Here is a 17,278-nt window from a genome sequence, read left to right as displayed (position 1 = left end):
TATGTATGATAAAAAAAGTTTCAGAAAAAATGTTAACCATATCAAATTTAGCAATAAAAAACGGATTTTCTTGTCATAATCTAATCTTGGTATTGGCTGTCCGAAAAGTGTTCGTATCATGTCGTAAATTATTTTCAATTTCATTGAACCAAAAATTAATCGATTGAAAGTTAATATAAAAATACCGATGAATATAAAGTATAAAGCATAAAGATGTACAAATGGATCGTTGAATGAATTGAATACAGACCAATTTATTTTTAATTTTTTCGTTCCTGAAATAATGCTCATCATCGGTACATCGCTCATTATTCTACTTAGATGAATGTGTTCTTGAACATGTTCATTGAATAGATTCATTGGTGTATAAGGCGAAAGAACCACATTGATGCCATTTTCCTTGAAATCTGAGAATGGTAATGTTTCATTTCCTAAATCGGGTATGTATGTTATGCTAAATTATGTTCATAACAAAAAAAGATTTAACAATTTATTCATCACATACGGAACATTAACACTTACTTGCTTTTCAATCTATTGGCCAATTCGATTAGATATCCTAATAATGGGCCACATATGACTGTTGAACTGTTACGTTCCAGATTGATTAGATTGATAAATGGTGGCCAAACTTCAACAGAAAATATGATATTATTCATCATTTGTTCAGGTGGTAATGTTCGATGAAAATGATGCTGTTTTTGATATTCAAATTCTTCACAAAAACGTGATTTCATAATTGATTGCCACTTGAATCATGAATATAATTTTCAAAATACACTAAATGATAAAAAACTAAATATTTGGATCGAAAAATGGACACATACAATGACGATGATGATGAGATTCCGATCGAATCTGTCATTAAAAATAAAATCAAAATGATCACAAGACTTAGAGAATGCTAAATTTATTATGTGTGTAAATCATTCATCATAATTATTATTTTGAAAGTAGTGACACAATATTACAATGAAAAAGAAAATATTCGATAATTGCAGAGGCAAAACTTTTCAATTCTGTATTATTTTCGATCGCAATACATTTGGTGCGAACAAAAAAAAAAAAAAAATATTATGGAACTAACCACATGCACTATTGACAAACTCACGTACCAAAAAAATGATAACAAGGGACACGCAAAAATACAATCCACACTTGATTTCTGACGTTGTAATAGGAGGAGGTGGTGGTGGTTATAATTCGTTCATTTTCATCAAAATCGTTGTGGAAATGTCGAATGCTAAAAAAAAGGTAATTGGTTTGGATATTTTTTTTCCCCGGTTCAATTGTTTTTGTTTTTCGTCATTTGTCGATGGATGATTCACATCTAGGTGGTTACTGTGATAATTATTGGCTGTCTTTCAAACGACCACTCTTGAATGAAATCAAAACAAGGAATCGATTTTAGATTTAATCAATAAAGTCTGTGTTTTGGATTTTTATTTTCTCTATACCATCACATAATAAAGTGAATGATGATGATGATTGGTAATGGGCAAAAACTAGGAACTATTTTTTAGTAAAAGAATGCTTTTAGCGGCATCTATTTGTTTACTTGGGATTTATTAATAAAATTTTATTATTATTGAAAATATTATGATCCCATTTTTTTTCGAATTAAATTATTTCCAATTTTTCTTCATTCATTCGAATTTAGTATTGTTATTATCCTTTTCTCTTGCCATCATCATTTTTACGAATTTCAAAAACGAACGAGCTAAAAGTTTGAGATTCATCAATTATTGACATGTTTCTTGAGCAAAAAATCCCATCGGACGTTTTCGTATGAACCAACGTCGTATTTCATCATATGTAAACATGTAAATGGTGAATGGAATCGCCGTAAACCAACCATACCACCATCTAAAGAGGAAATAAAATGAAAAGAAAGAAAAAACGATTAATCGGGATTTCATTTATAGAAATGCAATGTTGTTTACTTGAGTGGATAAAGTTTTAAAATTTTTTCGATACCAGGACAATATACAAGAAATAGAGCGATAATCGTTTCGACAATCAAACTCATATTCAATACATGATTGCTCATTCCTTGTTGAAGAATGGAATTAACACGTGTTTTACATATAATAAGATCCATCCATTGACAAACAACAATCGATACAAAGAATGAAGTTTGACAGGTATATTCGAGAATTTTTCGTTTCTTATAAGTCTAATTTTTTTTGGGGGGGGGGAAAGAGATAATTTAAGATTATCATCAGGAAAAACTTGTTTATTTTATTATCATTCAAACATACCCATTCTTGGTTATATATATCGATGATAAGATAATTCTTATCGTCCCAATATTCACGAAGATGATACAGTTGTGTGATGTAGAATCCATGATCGGCCATGACACAGAAATAGGTAAAAAATCCAGCAGCTGCTTGTATCATACCAAGCTGAAAATAGGATCGATGAATCAATTTTCCAGTGACAAGATGATCAACTTTAGGATTTCGAGGTTTTCGTTTCATTATATCTGATTCAGCTTTCTCATAAGCCAATGAAATCGAAGGAAATATGTCCGTACCAAGATCAATGCAAAGTATCGTTATAGTTCCAAGTGCTAATGGAAATCCAAACAAAACGTAGAATATAAATGGAACAATTTCAGAGAAATTCGAAGCCATTACATAGGAAATAGATTTTTTAAGATTGTCAAAAATCACTCGACCTTCTTCAATACCAACGACAATCGATGCAAAATTATCATCCATTAATACCATATCGGCTGCTTCTTTGGACACATCTGATCCATTGATTCCCATCGATATACCAATATTGGCTTTTTTCAATGCCGGTGAATCATTAACACCATCACCGGTCATAGCTACAATATGACCTAATCGTTGACAACTATCAACGATTAAAAGTTTTTGCTGTGGACTTGTTCGAGCAAAAACTATCTCTCGATAATGTTCCACTAGATGATCCAATTGATCATTGGTGAATTGATTGAGAATCCAACCTGGTATTACAATGGATTTTTCCTCATATTCTATCGTCTGCTCTTGTTCGTCGTCTTGTTTTGTCGAATTGGATTTTGAATTGGACAAAAATTCTTTCAATATATCATCGCTAAGAATAGTAACATTTTCATCATTTTGTGAAATGATTCCAACTTGTTTGGCAATTGCTTTAGCCGTAATCGGATGATCACCAGTCACCATAAAAACTCGTATTCCAGCTTGACGACATTTTTCAACTGCGTCCGGAACTTCTGGCCTAGGCGGATCAATCAATGACATAACACCCAATAATGTAAATTTTGTTTCAGCAATAAATTTATCGTTCAATGTTTTTCCATCATCTTTAGTATCCAGAAGAGAATGATAGTCATTTGTATAATATTCGGAAAATGCCAATACACGTTCACCCATTGAAGCGAAAAATGTGCAAACATTGTTGAGATCCTGTTTAGTTTCCGTTTCTAATTTCAAACATTGTCCTTGTAACAATATTGATCGGCAAAGTTTCAGAACAATTTCCGGTGCACCTTTTAAACAAATCAAATATTTATGCTTAGCATGTGGTTCATATTGGCTAATATCATGGACGGTAATATGAAATTTATTAGTAGAATTAAACGGTATCTCATGAACAATCGGATGCCGTTGACGAATCTTTGTAATATTAATTCCTATTTTGTCAAGTAATTTCAAGAAGGCTACTTCGGAAGCATCACCACGATAGATTCTGAAAAAAATATGAATAAGAATAAAACTTTAAACATTTATTATTGCTTCCAATTTACTTACTTTTTATGATTGGAATCATTTTCGTGTTCTGCTTTGCTGCAAAGGGCTGTAACTCGAAGAAAATCTTGGAATCGATTTTTTTCACTCAATAATTGTTTAAGGCTATGCATTGTATTGGCCAACAATGGTTCGATTACTTTATTGTTGAACCAAATATGCGAAACATGCATCTTATTCTGTGTCAATGTGCCGGTTTTATCCGAACAAATAATCGATGTTGAACCTAATGTTTCCACAGCTTCAAGATTCTTGACCAGACAATTTTTTTTACTAAGAGATTTAGCCGTAAGCGTTAGACAAACAGTAACTGTTGCTAATAATCCTTCGGGAACGTTTGCAACAATGATTCCGATAAAAAAGATTATAGCATTTATAAAACTATATCCCATTATAAGTGATAGCAATAAAAAGTTCAATCCCAAAAATAGTGCAAAAATGGTAATAATTTTGATAAATCTATTGATTTCTCTTCCAATCGATGTTTGACTTTCTTGTTGATGAGTTAAAGTGGCAATCTTTCCAATGACAGTTTGATCACCGATTCGAATAGCAATACCACGAGCACGTCCTTCAGTACAGTATGAAGAAAAGAATGCAAGATTTTCAGCTTCTAATGGATTTTCATTTTTCTGTTTCAAATCAGCTGTACGATGTTGTGGTTCACTTTCACCAGTTATAGAGGAATTATCAAATTTACAACCATATGCTTCGATTATTCTAATGTCGGCAGTAACTTGATTGCCACCGACAACTTCAATAATATCACCGAGTACAATTTTTTTCGAATCAATTTCTAATAATTTACCATCACGTATTACATGTGCTACATGCGGAATAAGCCCTTTAAATGATTCCATAATAGCTGATGATTTGGATTCTTGATAATATGCAAACGCCCCAGTTATGACAACAACGACAATCAAAGCGATTCCAAGATAAAGCTGCGACAATAAAAATATTCATTCATTAAATAAATTTCTAAAATGATCATTAATTCTTACTGTTTCTTGATCTTCAGTAATAAAGTAGGATATAATGCACAATGCGGCACCAACCCATAATAACATTGAGAATCCACTAAACATGAGTTTTACAAATTTAATTATTTCTGGAGTTTTCTTCGGTGGTGTTAATTGATTTAGGCCATTTTGTTGAGATTTTTCTCGAACCTGTTCGCTGGTTAGTCCATGATTCAAATCGGTTCCATATCTTGCGGCAACTTCATTGATGGTCATCAAATGCTCATCAATATTAACATGATGTAATTTTGATGGACTTTCTGTTTTACCATTTTTGTTGGTCGCAATCGAAGACATAATTTTGAAAACACTTGGCGACAAAAATGAATTCTCGTTTCATTTCTTGATTTAATGGATTTAAATACTCTTAATTTAATCATTGTAATGATTTAAATGTCGAAAAATAATTAAATTTACAAAATAAAGAATTTTTGCCAAAAATCGACCTGTTGTTTTTCGGACGTACTTTATGAAGAATGCAGAATTTCGACGTGGTCCACGAATTCACATGAGATTTTTTTCATGTTGCTGCAATATTGGAAAAAAACCATGGATTCTGAGCCTTCCAACGATAATTTGGTAATCGAATCTCAATCTCAAGGTAAGTAATTGATAAAGAATTTTTTCCTTTCTAATCGAAATTCAGATTTAGTAGAGAATTGCGATAATTCAGTGAGATGCTCGTCAAAAGTCAACAGAAAAAAACAACAAAAAGTCATAAACATTACGAAGCCTAAATCTTGTAAAAGAGGAATCGTATATCTAAGCTATATTCCAGAAGGAATTACTGTAAAAAATATCCGTCAAATACTGTCCAAACATGGCGAAATTGAACGAATCTATCTGGAAAAAGATTCATCACTGAAAAAATCACAAAAACGTTCGAAGAAAATTTATCGTTATACTGAAGGATGGATAGAATTCAAAAAGAAAAGTGTTGCTAAATTGGTTGCGAATACATTGAATGGAAAACAGATTGGTGGTAAACGTCATACAAAATTTCATGATGCATTATGGAATATGAAATATCTTAAACGATTTAAATGGAGCCATTTAGCTGAACAAATGGCTTATGAAAAAGCTTTAAGGGATCAAAAACTTCGCCTGGAAATTGGCCGTGCTAAACGTGAAGCAACATTCTATGCTGAAATGATTGAACGTAGTCAACATAAAAGAGCCATTTATAATGATAATAATCGAACATATAAACAACGAGTGACTGATGAACAAATACGACAACAAAAACCAAATCCAAATGAACTTGATGAAGAATTATTAGAAAATATTTTCAAATGATTTTCATGATCATCATCATTGTTTTATTTATTTAAAATTTTATGTACATAAAATGAATTAATAAAAAAATATATTTTTTACAACAATCATATATGATGTTCAAAGTTTTTCATCCGATGGATCAGTTGTATTGAAATAATATAATGAATTATTAAAATTATCCAGATCAATATAATTGTCTTTATTATTATTGTTTTCTTGAATGGCCAACAACATCTTCATTAGATGATATTTGATTTGTGTGAATGTAAATCGATCATCTGCTTTATATGCCCAACAGCTTTTCATGAGATCATACAAATGATCATTACAATGTACTGGTTGTGAACAGATATTGCCTTGTCTAATGTAGTTAATAACTTCAGGTGCACTCATACCGATATATGGCGTCGATCCTAATGTAACAATCTCCCATAACGTAATGCCAAATGCCCATACATCACTTTTTATTGAAAATATTCCCATTGTCAATGCCTCTGGACTCATCCAACGGACTGGAACTTGGCCACCATGTTTCATTTCATACATATCGCAATCTTTATCACGTATACTTCGACTAAGACCAAAATCGGCCACTTTACAATTTTTATTCTCATCAATCAATATGTTACGAACGGCTAAATCACGATGTATAATCTATTTTATGAATGAATTGAATAAACAATAATTAATAACGAATGTGTAGAGATAAAAAAAAATTGTAATTCGATTTGAACTCACTCCATGACTACTTATGAATTCCATTCCTTTCGAAATTTGATAGGCAAAATGAATCAAATCATAAGATGACAATGATTGATCATTTATATTTTGTTGTGAATGTTTATTCATTGGTTTTGAAAACGATTTACGATTAATCTCACCATAACCATTATTATTGTTATTATTTGTTTGATGATAATAAGTCATGTAATTATTATTGTTGATAAATGGCCCATTTGAATTTGGATTTGTATGTTGATGTTGATTATTATAATGTTGTGCCGTAGTCGTCAAAGATTTAGAAACTGCTGCTGTTGTTGCTGCTGCTGCTGCTGCTGTTGAATTATAATCATTGATGACATCCAGATAATCATCCCGACGTTTTCGTAGATATGATAATAATTTTCCTTGCGCTACAAATTCCATCACAATGTAATATGGCTCTTTTTTTTGTATTTGTAAAAAAAAATTCAAATTATAATTTGATTAATAGTCTGATGTTGATCGTCAAATTGTTCTCATCCATACACTTACTGTTTTCTGTACAACAACCTAGTAAACGGACAACATTTGGATGTGATCCCAATTGTACCATGATGTCTAATTCTTTCAATAAATCATCCTGTTGTTCACTGTTGTTTTCCATCACTTGATAGATGATTGGCAAAACAAAAAAAAAATGGAAAAAAAATAGAAAAACAAAATAATATTTAGAAAGAGATGACCTTTGAATATGCAACATATTTTTTTCAAACAAACATTTATTCGTTTTAACCGCAACAAGCTGTATATTATTATTATCTTTATTGCCAAAATAATGACTACGTGCTTTCCATACTTGTCCGAAATTTCCTTCACCAAGAATTTCTAACATTTCTAGAGAATTTCTTGGAACTTCGTAATTAGAATGCACTGGACGACTACGTACAATACCATTTGATCGTCTTACATTGATTAAATTATTCAGAGTAATATTTTTCTGATTATAACGTTTGTTACAATCTTGAAAATTGTTATTATTATTATTATTATTGTGATCACCGTTATTATTGCGACGGCAATTATTGATTACCATATTGTTCATAATCAAATGTTTGATTTGGCGAACATTCATCGTTTTTATTGATGAATGGATTTCTACAACATCGATTATGCATTCCACACCAAGCCAATGCACCGATACAAGTTGGCACGAAACCAATGAAAAAAATCAAATAGATATGTACAGATATTTGAGATTGATTTTGATTATCATCATTCGATTTTGAATGTGGTAATGGTGATGTATGAGGCATTGAAGTTGTTGTCATTGATGTAATGGTTGTTATGGTCGACTGTTGTTGTCGAATATCATTCACAATCGATAATGGATCATTCATCCCATTTTCAAGATATATTCTTCCTGTTGATTCTTCAAGAATCTCAGATGATTTCAATGGTGATGAGCTAGAATTTTGATCATTATCAATTGTAATCGAATCAATAAATGAAGTAATGTACACAAAAATTATTATCACAATTATGGTCAAATGTGATGACCACCAATATTGAAGAAAATTATTTCTATTGTAAAATGGCATTTTATTACTGGTGATGCCATGAAAAATGATGTCCAAAAACACAAGAAAAACGAAATTAGACGAAAAACAAATTGAATAAATTCTTCAAACACAATCACATTTTGTTCTAAATTTGTTGATCGACATTCGAATAAATAAATGAATTGTTGGCCAAATTCCAGATCATCCTACGCGTTATTTACAATGACATTAACATCATAATCATCATCATCATCATCATTTTTTTTACAATGTTTCACATTTTAGAAATAAACGACGACCATGGTAGCTTGAATGATTGATTCAAATGATGAATGGTTTCGATATACAACAACGGTGTTGACAATGGATAGTAGAAAATGAAAAAAAAAATATTCAAATCTTCGTCAATGAAAAATGTACAAAATAAAAAAAAAACTTCAACAGGTTAAATCATCGAAATCTAACCAATCGATGATGATGATGATGATCAAAATTGAATGACGTTTTCAATGTTCATATCAGTTGAAAAAAAAATTATTATTGATAGTGCTGTTCATCATTAGTTTCAAATGGTCATGGTATAGTACTGTACACACACACACACTGAAACACTGAATTGGCTGAATATTGACAAAAGAAGAAGAAAAAATTTTTTCATTTATAACAAAACAACAACTACAACAATAACCATATATATTGTTGATTGATTCGATTCGATCTATAACGGCCAACAACAACAACAACAGCAACAACAAATTTATTTGAATGAATTAAACTGAATCACAATTAAGAAAAGAAGGAAGAAACAAAAAAAATGACAGCAATAGCGTAAATGATGATCACGAGGATGAAGATGATCATCATCATCAAGTTTGTTCATGAATACATTAAAAGTGAGTATGTGAATGAATGAATGATTGAAAGTAAGAGGACAAGATCCCAAATGGATTCCCCGCGTTTTTTATTTTTATTTTTATTTTTCATTCTGTTCATTTAGCAAATCATCATCATCATCATCATCATCGATTTATTGACTGAACATTGCCATTGATAATCAACATACATCATCATCATCACCATCAATGGTATATATACGTAAATGATGATGATGATTGTAATGTTGATGGTGTCATTGAAATTATTGGAGAGAACACACGAGAAAAAAAAATGGTTGGTTTCAGAATGAATGAATGAATGAATATAGTAGTATTATTGTGATGGTAGTTGTAGTTGTAAAAATAAACAGAAAAAAAACGAAGCAAATGTGTGTATAGTATGATGTACCATCCAATTCAATACAATCATAAAAATGATGATCATGATCATCATTACCAATCATCGATATATTAGGTTTCATCATAAATATAATTTTTTTTTCAAAATGAAAAATTTCTCTCAAGTTTATTCAATATGTTTTCGTGTTTGGTATTTGTTGTATGTGCGTGTGTGCGGCATGTTGTCTCTCGTTGTTTCTTTTTTTTTTTGCCATGCAACTTGACAATGAAATAATAAAAAAAAAGAAAACGTTTTTATTCATTGATTTGAAAACAAAATGGACAATGGTAAATGTGTGATATGATGGTGATGATGATGGAAATAAATAAGTGAAAGAGAGAGAGAAAGAGAAAATCAAAGTCAAGGTAATAAATACAAACCAATCCATCAATTTCCGAATAGCAACAATTTTTAATTCAGGTGTGTGTTTGTGTATATTTCTGTTATTATCGTTGATGTTGTTGTTGTTGTTATTTGATTTTCATTTAATCATTTCACATGATGATGATGATGATAATGTTTACTTCGAATGTTTGACAACGAATTTGCGTGAGTGTTTGTGTGTGTGTGTGTGTATTATTGATGCAATCAATATATACCACTGGCTATGTAATATAGAAAACAGACTTTTTTAACCAATGGAAAATAAAAAAATCCAACAATCATCATCATCATCATCATCATCATCATCATTTAGGTATATGTAATCAGTAATGCAATGAAAATGAATAAATGATTTTCAAAAGATGTAATCAACAATATAATAAGTAAATTAATGTTGGTGTGCATGACAACCTACCTAAATGTGAAAAATTTAATTAATTTAAAAATTACATAGGTAAATTTCCGGTGAAGATTCGTAAATTATTTTCAACTCACATCATGCTTAAAAAAAACCGGATTGTTTTTGAGCAGAAATACGAGAAAAAAAAATTCGTCAGACAACAAGTGGCTATTCATATTCATATGTTCATCATTTATTCGTTAACAATTTCAATATGAACGATACATCAAAAATTTTTCATCACAATTAACAATTGCCAAATGATATTCTTAATAATAATAATAATTTGAAGCTGTCATGAACAATGATCGTTTATTGATTCCATGCCAAGGCAATACACACAAATGTAGTAGTTAATTACAGAAAGAAAACACATTTACTTTTGTATGGAAAAAAAAGATTCCATTGCCAATTTTTCTTTCTCTCTCTCTCTCTACCTCTCATAAATCAAACAACAGCAGTAGACAACATCAACGTTGATTGATCTGCTACAAGAATTTCCAAATACGATTGCCCATTGTCTCAATATTCATAATAAATTTTTTCGATGCAATTAATTATCATTCTTCAAAATTTTGAAAATTTTAAAGCTTGTTTCTCTGCCGTTAGATGTCATCATTGTCAATGGTTTTTGGATATTCTTGAAATGGTTTCGACCAACAACAGCGAAAAAAAAATAGCGATGACTTAAAATAGCGATAGCCGAAAAATAGCGACTGACGAAAAAAAAAAACGTGGATAAAAATATTCTCGGAATCAAATTAAAATTGTCGCAATTGAAGTGATTACGATTAATTGAACTCATTGGAAATCATTATCAATTTGATGGGGAAAAAATCTTTTAATGGAGCAAACAGGATTTTCGCATTAGATCATGCATGTATTTTTTTACAAGAACTGAATCAATGATTCACATCTGTTGAAACAATTGTTGTTGTTGATCGAAAATTGAAAATGTACATGTGTTTGTGTTTGAACGTTGTATTCTGTATAGATATTGTTGAAAGTGTCCATGGCCTGTGAAAAATTGTGTAGTGTAAAAGTTGGGTTTTATAAATTTTGGAATTTTCGGGTTTGGGAAGAATTTTTTGAAAAGTGTAACATTTTTTCGATGCAAAGATGAGCAAGTTTGCCGTACAATTTTTTAATTTGATATTTTTTAATTAATGGATGATATTTGTTTATTGTTTGTTCATTTGGATCCTTTCGTATGAATGTTTGACATTGTTTGATGAATTTTTCATCGCTATGAAAATAGGCCATAGAAATAAATTCGGTTGTTTTGATGATTAATATTAATTTCACCCGTATGTAACATACGTAGATATTCATAGTATGCATCATAGCTATAATCACTGATCGTTACCTTTTTCTCTTCTTCCCAATCATTCGAAAACTTATCGCCATAAAATTTGGATACGGATTTCAAATAACATTTAGACACTTTTATAGGTTTCTTCTCAATAATGAATTCTACATCATAATAGTTTGGATTATTGAATAATTGACAATTTGATTGAATGGTTGATGTATAATTAGATTCAAATAGATTAGTGACGGATGTTAGGCCAAATGTGGTTTGTGATTCCAATAACAGAGCTGATGCAGAAGCAAATGATGAATGTTGATCATACAATTTTCTAGGTGATGACCAAGTGCCATTCATGGTTTTACCCCATGCATAATAATTTAATCCATCATGTGCCAATGACAAGTTATGGTCTTTTGAACATGCGATTTGTTGCACATTTTCAAACGGTAGTTTTGTCAACTTTGTTGGGCCAATATCATAACCAAGACCAAGTTCACCATCATAATTAGAGCCACATCCCCAAAGCTGACCATTTTCAAGCAAGAATAATGAATGCTTCGAGCCGGCCACAATATCTTTGATTCTTGTATCGACCGAATCATCATTTGGAAATGTAACAAGACATGGTGTGTTTCGGTCATTTTGATCACCAAGGCCTAGTTGGCCAAAAAAATTATCGCCCCAGGAATAAATTTCACTGGAATTAGTCACAACAATACTATGAAATTGACCGCAAGCAATAAGTTTAACATTCTCAATACCAGTATTGATCATACTTTCATATGATGATGTTTCATTACCAGTTATTTTATCACAACAATTATCACCCATAGCGAAAACATGACCATCTTGTTGCAACATTAATGAATGATACTGTCCACAAGCAATCATCTTGATCATCAATAAAAATTGTTTTTCGTCTTCGTAAGTAAAGCTGAAAATCTGAGCAATTGATTGAAGAAATTCTTGATCAATGTATTCGAGATTATCTTGAAATAACTCAATATCAATATTATCAGTTGGTGATCTTGCCATTATCGATGAACGAAAACACTCGAATTAAAGACACAATATTGACAAATGCGATATAGTTGCGATAGAGAGAGAATAGCAAATGATCTTGTCGTATGTTTCACAATATTTCATCAACCTTTCATCACCATAACAATTGGCCAGATCAATAAGTTCGGCTATGTTTTGACGATTAATATGAATTTTACCAGTATGTAACATACGTAGATATGTATAGTATGTTTCAACGATAACCATGAGCATATTTCTTCACTATATGCATATGTAGCTTCTTTGGTCATCAATAAAAATTGTTTTTCAAAGTAAATTTCTTCGAAAGTAAAAAAACTGAAAATTGAAACAACTGATTGGAGTAATTCTTGATCGATGTTTTCGAGATCATCTTGAAATAACTCAAAATCGATACTTTCAATCGGTGATCTTGCCGTTGTCGATGATGAAAAACACTCGAATTATAAACACAATTGACAAATTAGTGACGACAGAAAAGAAATGATCAACAATTGCGTGACGGTTTGGACGAAGTTAACATACACACAGGTGTATTCACACAACACAGATTTAAAAATATAACAAGAAAATTTAATATTTTAAAAATGAAAATACATGTGTTGGAAAAATAAAAACAAAATGTTTGTGGTGATGATGACGGTGGTAAATTAAAACGGCCAGCCAGCAAAAATGATTCGAGGTGATGATTACTAGTGTGGCATGGACTTTTATATGATTTTTCCAACCGTCCAACTGCCAATCGGTTTGATCGAAAGTGGTGGATGAGTGGAAAATTTTCATCGGCCCTGAAAATAAGTTCATGACTCATGGCCACGTTTTTTTTTTGCTTCTCTGCCAAAACAAAAAAAAAATTAAATTAAATCAATGTTTAATTTAGGACATCACATGTATATCGTATAGCTATTTCTTGCATAGAAATATTCATAATGTTATTAATATTAAAATTTCTAAACATTTTATGACTTGATTAGTCAAAATATTTGATGATTGGGTTAGTCATCATCAACTTATTTCTTGATAAAAAGTCAAGCTATTTTTCGATTTTGAATAGTCATGAAATAGTGTTGGACCTAGTATCAAATGAAAAATAGCTTGACTTTTAGTCAAACTATTTCATAACTCATTTTCCTGTGTGTGTGTGTGTATGGCGTGTACACGACGTGTTCAGGAAACGGAACAGCTATCTTGGTCGATTTTTTTTGGTGGTTTTTTGGTGAGAAAATCACGTAAAGTAGTAGAATTATTCATTAAATAATATTTCAATAATAATTTGATTTTTATTCAATTTAAAAAAACATGAAATTAGCATTATTTAGAATTTAATTTATTTTTAGTTGATAAAATCTCATACATGACAGGAAAATTGTTTTGGATTCTGTATTATTTACTAGATCGTTGGCAATCATATTTGACCTGTCCAAAAAAAAAAATTATGACGAATGATTAAAACTTGTTATTCAAACTGAATGAAACAAATCAATAACATACCATATCGAATGTTGCACGATATTCTTTTTGTCCATCCAGTCGTCTAGTAGTTTCTCTATATTCTCGTGCCCGATGTTTCTTGATTTTTTTGTACCGATAGATGATATATGCAATATACGAAACCACCAAGATGACTATGATGATCCCCCCAGCTGTCATGAAGTATGACATTGTCTTAGAGATATATGAGGCAGCAATCTTTGATAGCAGCTCGTGTTCAACATCTATCAGTGTTTCTAAATTCTTGAGGCAGATGTCTGATCTATCTGGGTCAAACACTTTTTCGTTTACATAATCCGAAACATCAGTTTCTAACACCGATAGTGTTCCCAAACGGAAGCTTTGTACCAGGACGGTTTGTCCGTTTATGGAGATGTTAGTTCCCTGCTTTTGTTTATAAATCTGGTTTAGGCATGGTGTTGGATGCTCTCCAATTGTCAGATTCTGTGAAAAACAATAATAGTAGACAAAGTCATGGTCCCATTTCAATTGTACCACTTCTTCAGGTATCAATGTTTCTAGACTTTCACATTTTACTTGTCTCCATTTTACATTCGCAGTTTTTATTGGAGTTTTGCACAATTCCGAATGGAATAGTAATAGTGTTTGATGATCTCCTATAGGGTTGTAAGGAATTTCTCGGAAGCATTTGGTTTTCCGATTAAAGACAATGTATTGTGGCCCCACGTATTCTGAGATGCATAGTTCCGTTTTTGGCTTAATCATTTCGTTGGTCTTTTCCTCCCGAATAATATAGAACGGATCGGCTCGTAAAAGATTAAAATCTGGGTCCATTTTGATGCCATTTATAGATAGGACAAGTTCATCGGAATTGGTCATTATGTCTTCTTTCAATATACATCCTTCCAATGACCAATACTCATCCGGTGCCTCTGGTCCCAATAATATATTATGGAACAAATCTTTCAACTGCATGGCTAGATGTTCATTGTCTGGTTGCAACATTTGTTTCATCAATTTTTCCTTCAAACAGATTAATGAAACCTTGCACATTGCCAGAAACATATTCGAGTTTCATAATTTCTTCCAAAATTCTCATCTTTTTCGAGATAGGAATCTTCACATTTTTGGTCATGTATTCATAAATTTGAAATGGTGTCCGATATTTTTCAATTGACTTCTTGAATTTGAAATCAAACGTTAAACGCATATATCCACCAATTTTCAAATAATTTTCATAATTTGAATCAGTTTCGGTCAATTCTGACTTGACAAATTTTGTAACTCCGAGAGCCATCAATACATCATCAATTTCAGACTTCCACTCTGCAAAATTTTGACCATTATATTTAGGTACCATTTTGAAATGTACACCAGGATCAGAATTCCAATGTTGAACATCGGCCATTTTACCAACAGAACCAGCAGTACCAGCTGAAGATGAATTTGATGAATCAGAAGAATTTGACATTTGAAACAAAAAAAAAATAAACCAAAAAAGAAAGAAAAATGAAAACGCTCGCTACCAATGTAAAATTAATAGACACGTGCTTAATGAATGACAGCACAAAATAGAATAATTTTATTTTTAGTTCAAATAAAAGTCAAACATCACAAAACCATACAATACAAAGAAGACTGTTCAAATACAAAGTTACAACAATGGTATTCCCCACTTCGGTGAACCTTCTCGTTATTGTATTCATGACCGTAATTTCCTGGAGTCGATGTTTCATTTCCATATTTTCTTGGTGCATCTTGGTGAGGACTTTTAGAAATTTCTTATTTATTTGGTTTTCTATTTCCTTATATGCCAGGTCGTTTCGTTGCCAGGACATTTGGTCATTAGGATCGTGGAAGTAACTGACTAGGCCAATGGTTGCTGTCAGCCTGATCTCCAATTTTACCGTTTTGTAGACGAAACTAATAATTCCGCGTTTTTGAATTCCATGACCAAATTCATCTGTCATTTTTGTTGGACAAAACTGTCTCAATGGTTGGATGATTTGTTGTATATATCCTTGGAAGCATTGTTTTCAATTGTATTCGTTTAGAAAATGAACCGCTTCCGTTTTATTGAAGCTTAACTTGTCGATTATTTTGCACGGATTTTCTAGTTTTATTTTAACATCGGCCTGAACGACTTGTGTGGCCACATGATGACTGGATACCCAAGACGATCGGATTGACAAACATTATTCATACTAAATAGGATGATGGACCAAAATATGATCGTGTTAATATGTCGTAATGCCATGATTCACTAAGAATTTCAGAAACAAACAAGAAAATTATTGACAGTACAATAGTGTTGATCACTAAAAATTTTTGGTTCGAGATAGATGAATGTTGAAGTTTTATGATTTAGTAGTAAAGAAAATTTGATTCGATGAAAAATACAATGATGCAGTTTAATTTATAGGAAAATCGCATATACAGCAAGTTTTTCCAGAATAAAACCATTATTACAAATGACATATAACCAACAAGTTTTGACCAGATGTCAATGACTAAATCGATAAACAAATGAATAACCAACAAGTTTTTTTTTTGTTTTTTTTAGTATAAATGCGAATGGATGACTGAAAAACTGGCATTCAACAATTACTCTCAAGTTTCTTCTGTAACGAAATGGCAAAAAAATTGGCAGCCGAACAATCGAAAACAATTCAACAACAGTTGAATGAATCTAATTCTCGTCTACGACAAGCGGAACACGAAAAATTTTTTTGGAAAATTAAATATAATTAAATTTATAGAGAATCCCGAGACGAGATCCGAAATTTGTAAGTTTGTTTTTCTTGGTAAGAATTTTTTTTTAATAATTGAAATTTTTTCTTTGCAAAAGAGAAAAAAAGAATGAACAACTTAAACGGCGTCTAGACGTTCTAGAACCACTTAAGCATTCTTCTCCCTTCATCAATTTTCATCGTGATATACAACAACAACAACAATCATCATCAAATCCGGACCGTGAGCCAGAAGATGCTATTCTTCTCAATTTGGAAAATGCATTTAATATTTCGATTGATATTTTCCGATCCGTTGATTTCCCATATGAAGAAGCTCGTCTATTAGAAGAACGAATG

At 31.3% G+C, this 17,278-nt stretch overlaps 4 protein-coding genes across 4 annotated transcripts; 1 reads left to right on the top strand and 3 right to left on the bottom strand.

The window, feature by feature from the left end:
* Window positions 1-1,402: 1,402 nt before the first annotated feature.
* LOC124497296 (sodium/potassium-transporting ATPase subunit alpha-1) lies at window positions 1,403-5,211 on the bottom strand. Its single transcript, XM_075732776.1, is given in 4 exon segments — window positions 1,403-1,866; window positions 1,944-2,176; window positions 2,262-3,705; window positions 3,768-5,211. Coding segments are annotated over 4 exon segments (3,117 nt in total). The 5' UTR covers window positions 5,084-5,211; the 3' UTR covers window positions 1,403-1,742.
* Window positions 5,212-5,289: 78 nt separating this feature from the next.
* LOC124497320 (activator of basal transcription 1) lies at window positions 5,290-6,165 on the top strand. Its single transcript, XM_047060976.2, has 2 exons — window positions 5,290-5,387; window positions 5,433-6,165. The coding sequence occupies exons 1-2, from the start codon at window positions 5,309-5,311 to the stop codon at window positions 6,080-6,082; spliced, it is 729 nt and encodes a 242-aa protein (XP_046916932.2). The 5' UTR covers window positions 5,290-5,308; the 3' UTR covers window positions 6,083-6,165.
* Window positions 6,083-9,620, bottom strand: LOC124497306 (tyrosine kinase receptor Cad96Ca). Its single transcript, XM_047060957.2, has 4 exons — window positions 7,544-9,620; window positions 7,319-7,432; window positions 6,803-7,227; window positions 6,083-6,718 (listed from the first exon to the last, which is right to left on the bottom strand). Exons 1-4 carry the CDS (start codon window positions 7,896-7,898, stop codon window positions 6,182-6,184), a joined length of 1,431 nt encoding a protein of 476 aa, XP_046916913.2. The 5' UTR covers window positions 7,899-9,620; the 3' UTR covers window positions 6,083-6,181.
* A 2,010-nt stretch (window positions 9,621-11,630) lies between these two features.
* On the bottom strand, window positions 11,631-12,971 carry LOC142597679 (RCC1 and BTB domain-containing protein 1-like). The gene is made up of 2 exons (XM_075732724.1): window positions 12,847-12,971; window positions 11,631-12,723 (listed from the first exon to the last, which is right to left on the bottom strand). Exons 1-2 carry the CDS (start codon window positions 12,969-12,971, stop codon window positions 11,631-11,633), a joined length of 1,218 nt encoding a protein of 405 aa, XP_075588839.1.
* Between the last annotated feature and the right edge of the window lie 4,307 nt (window positions 12,972-17,278).

Source organism: Dermatophagoides farinae, chromosome 7 (genome assembly GCF_024713945.1).
Source record: "Dermatophagoides farinae isolate YC_2012a chromosome 7, ASM2471394v1, whole genome shotgun sequence".
Classification (NCBI taxonomy): Eukaryota; Metazoa; Arthropoda; class Arachnida; order Sarcoptiformes; family Pyroglyphidae; genus Dermatophagoides; species Dermatophagoides farinae.
This window is presented reverse-complemented; position numbering and strand designations above follow the sequence as displayed.

Bases quoted from the DNA above. Each gene is read 5' to 3' on its own strand.
- LOC142597679 (XM_075732724.1), bottom strand. From the start codon at position 12,971: ATGCTCATGGTTATCGTTGAAACATACTATACATATCTACGTATGTTA. The intron at 12,724-12,846 runs GTTGATGAAATA...GATAATGGCAAG, and splicing joins AATTGTTATGGTGATGAAAG to ATCACCAACTGATAATATTG.
- LOC124497320 (XM_047060976.2), top strand. From the start codon at position 5,309: ATGTTGCTGCAATATTGGAAAAAAACCATGGATTCTGAGCCTTCCAAC. The intron at 5,388-5,432 runs GTAAGTAATTGA...ATCGAAATTCAG, and splicing joins AATCGAATCTCAATCTCAAG to ATTTAGTAGAGAATTGCGAT.
- LOC124497306 (XM_047060957.2), bottom strand. From the start codon at position 7,898: ATGAATGTTCGCCAAATCAAACATTTGATTATGAACAATATGGTAATC. The intron at 7,433-7,543 runs GTTTGTTTGAAA...TCATCTATCAAG, and splicing joins TGCGGTTAAAACGAATAAAT to TGATGGAAAACAACAGTGAA. The intron at 6,719-6,802 runs GTGAGTTCAAAT...TTCATAAAATAG, and splicing joins AATTCATAAGTAGTCATGGA to ATTATACATCGTGATTTAGC.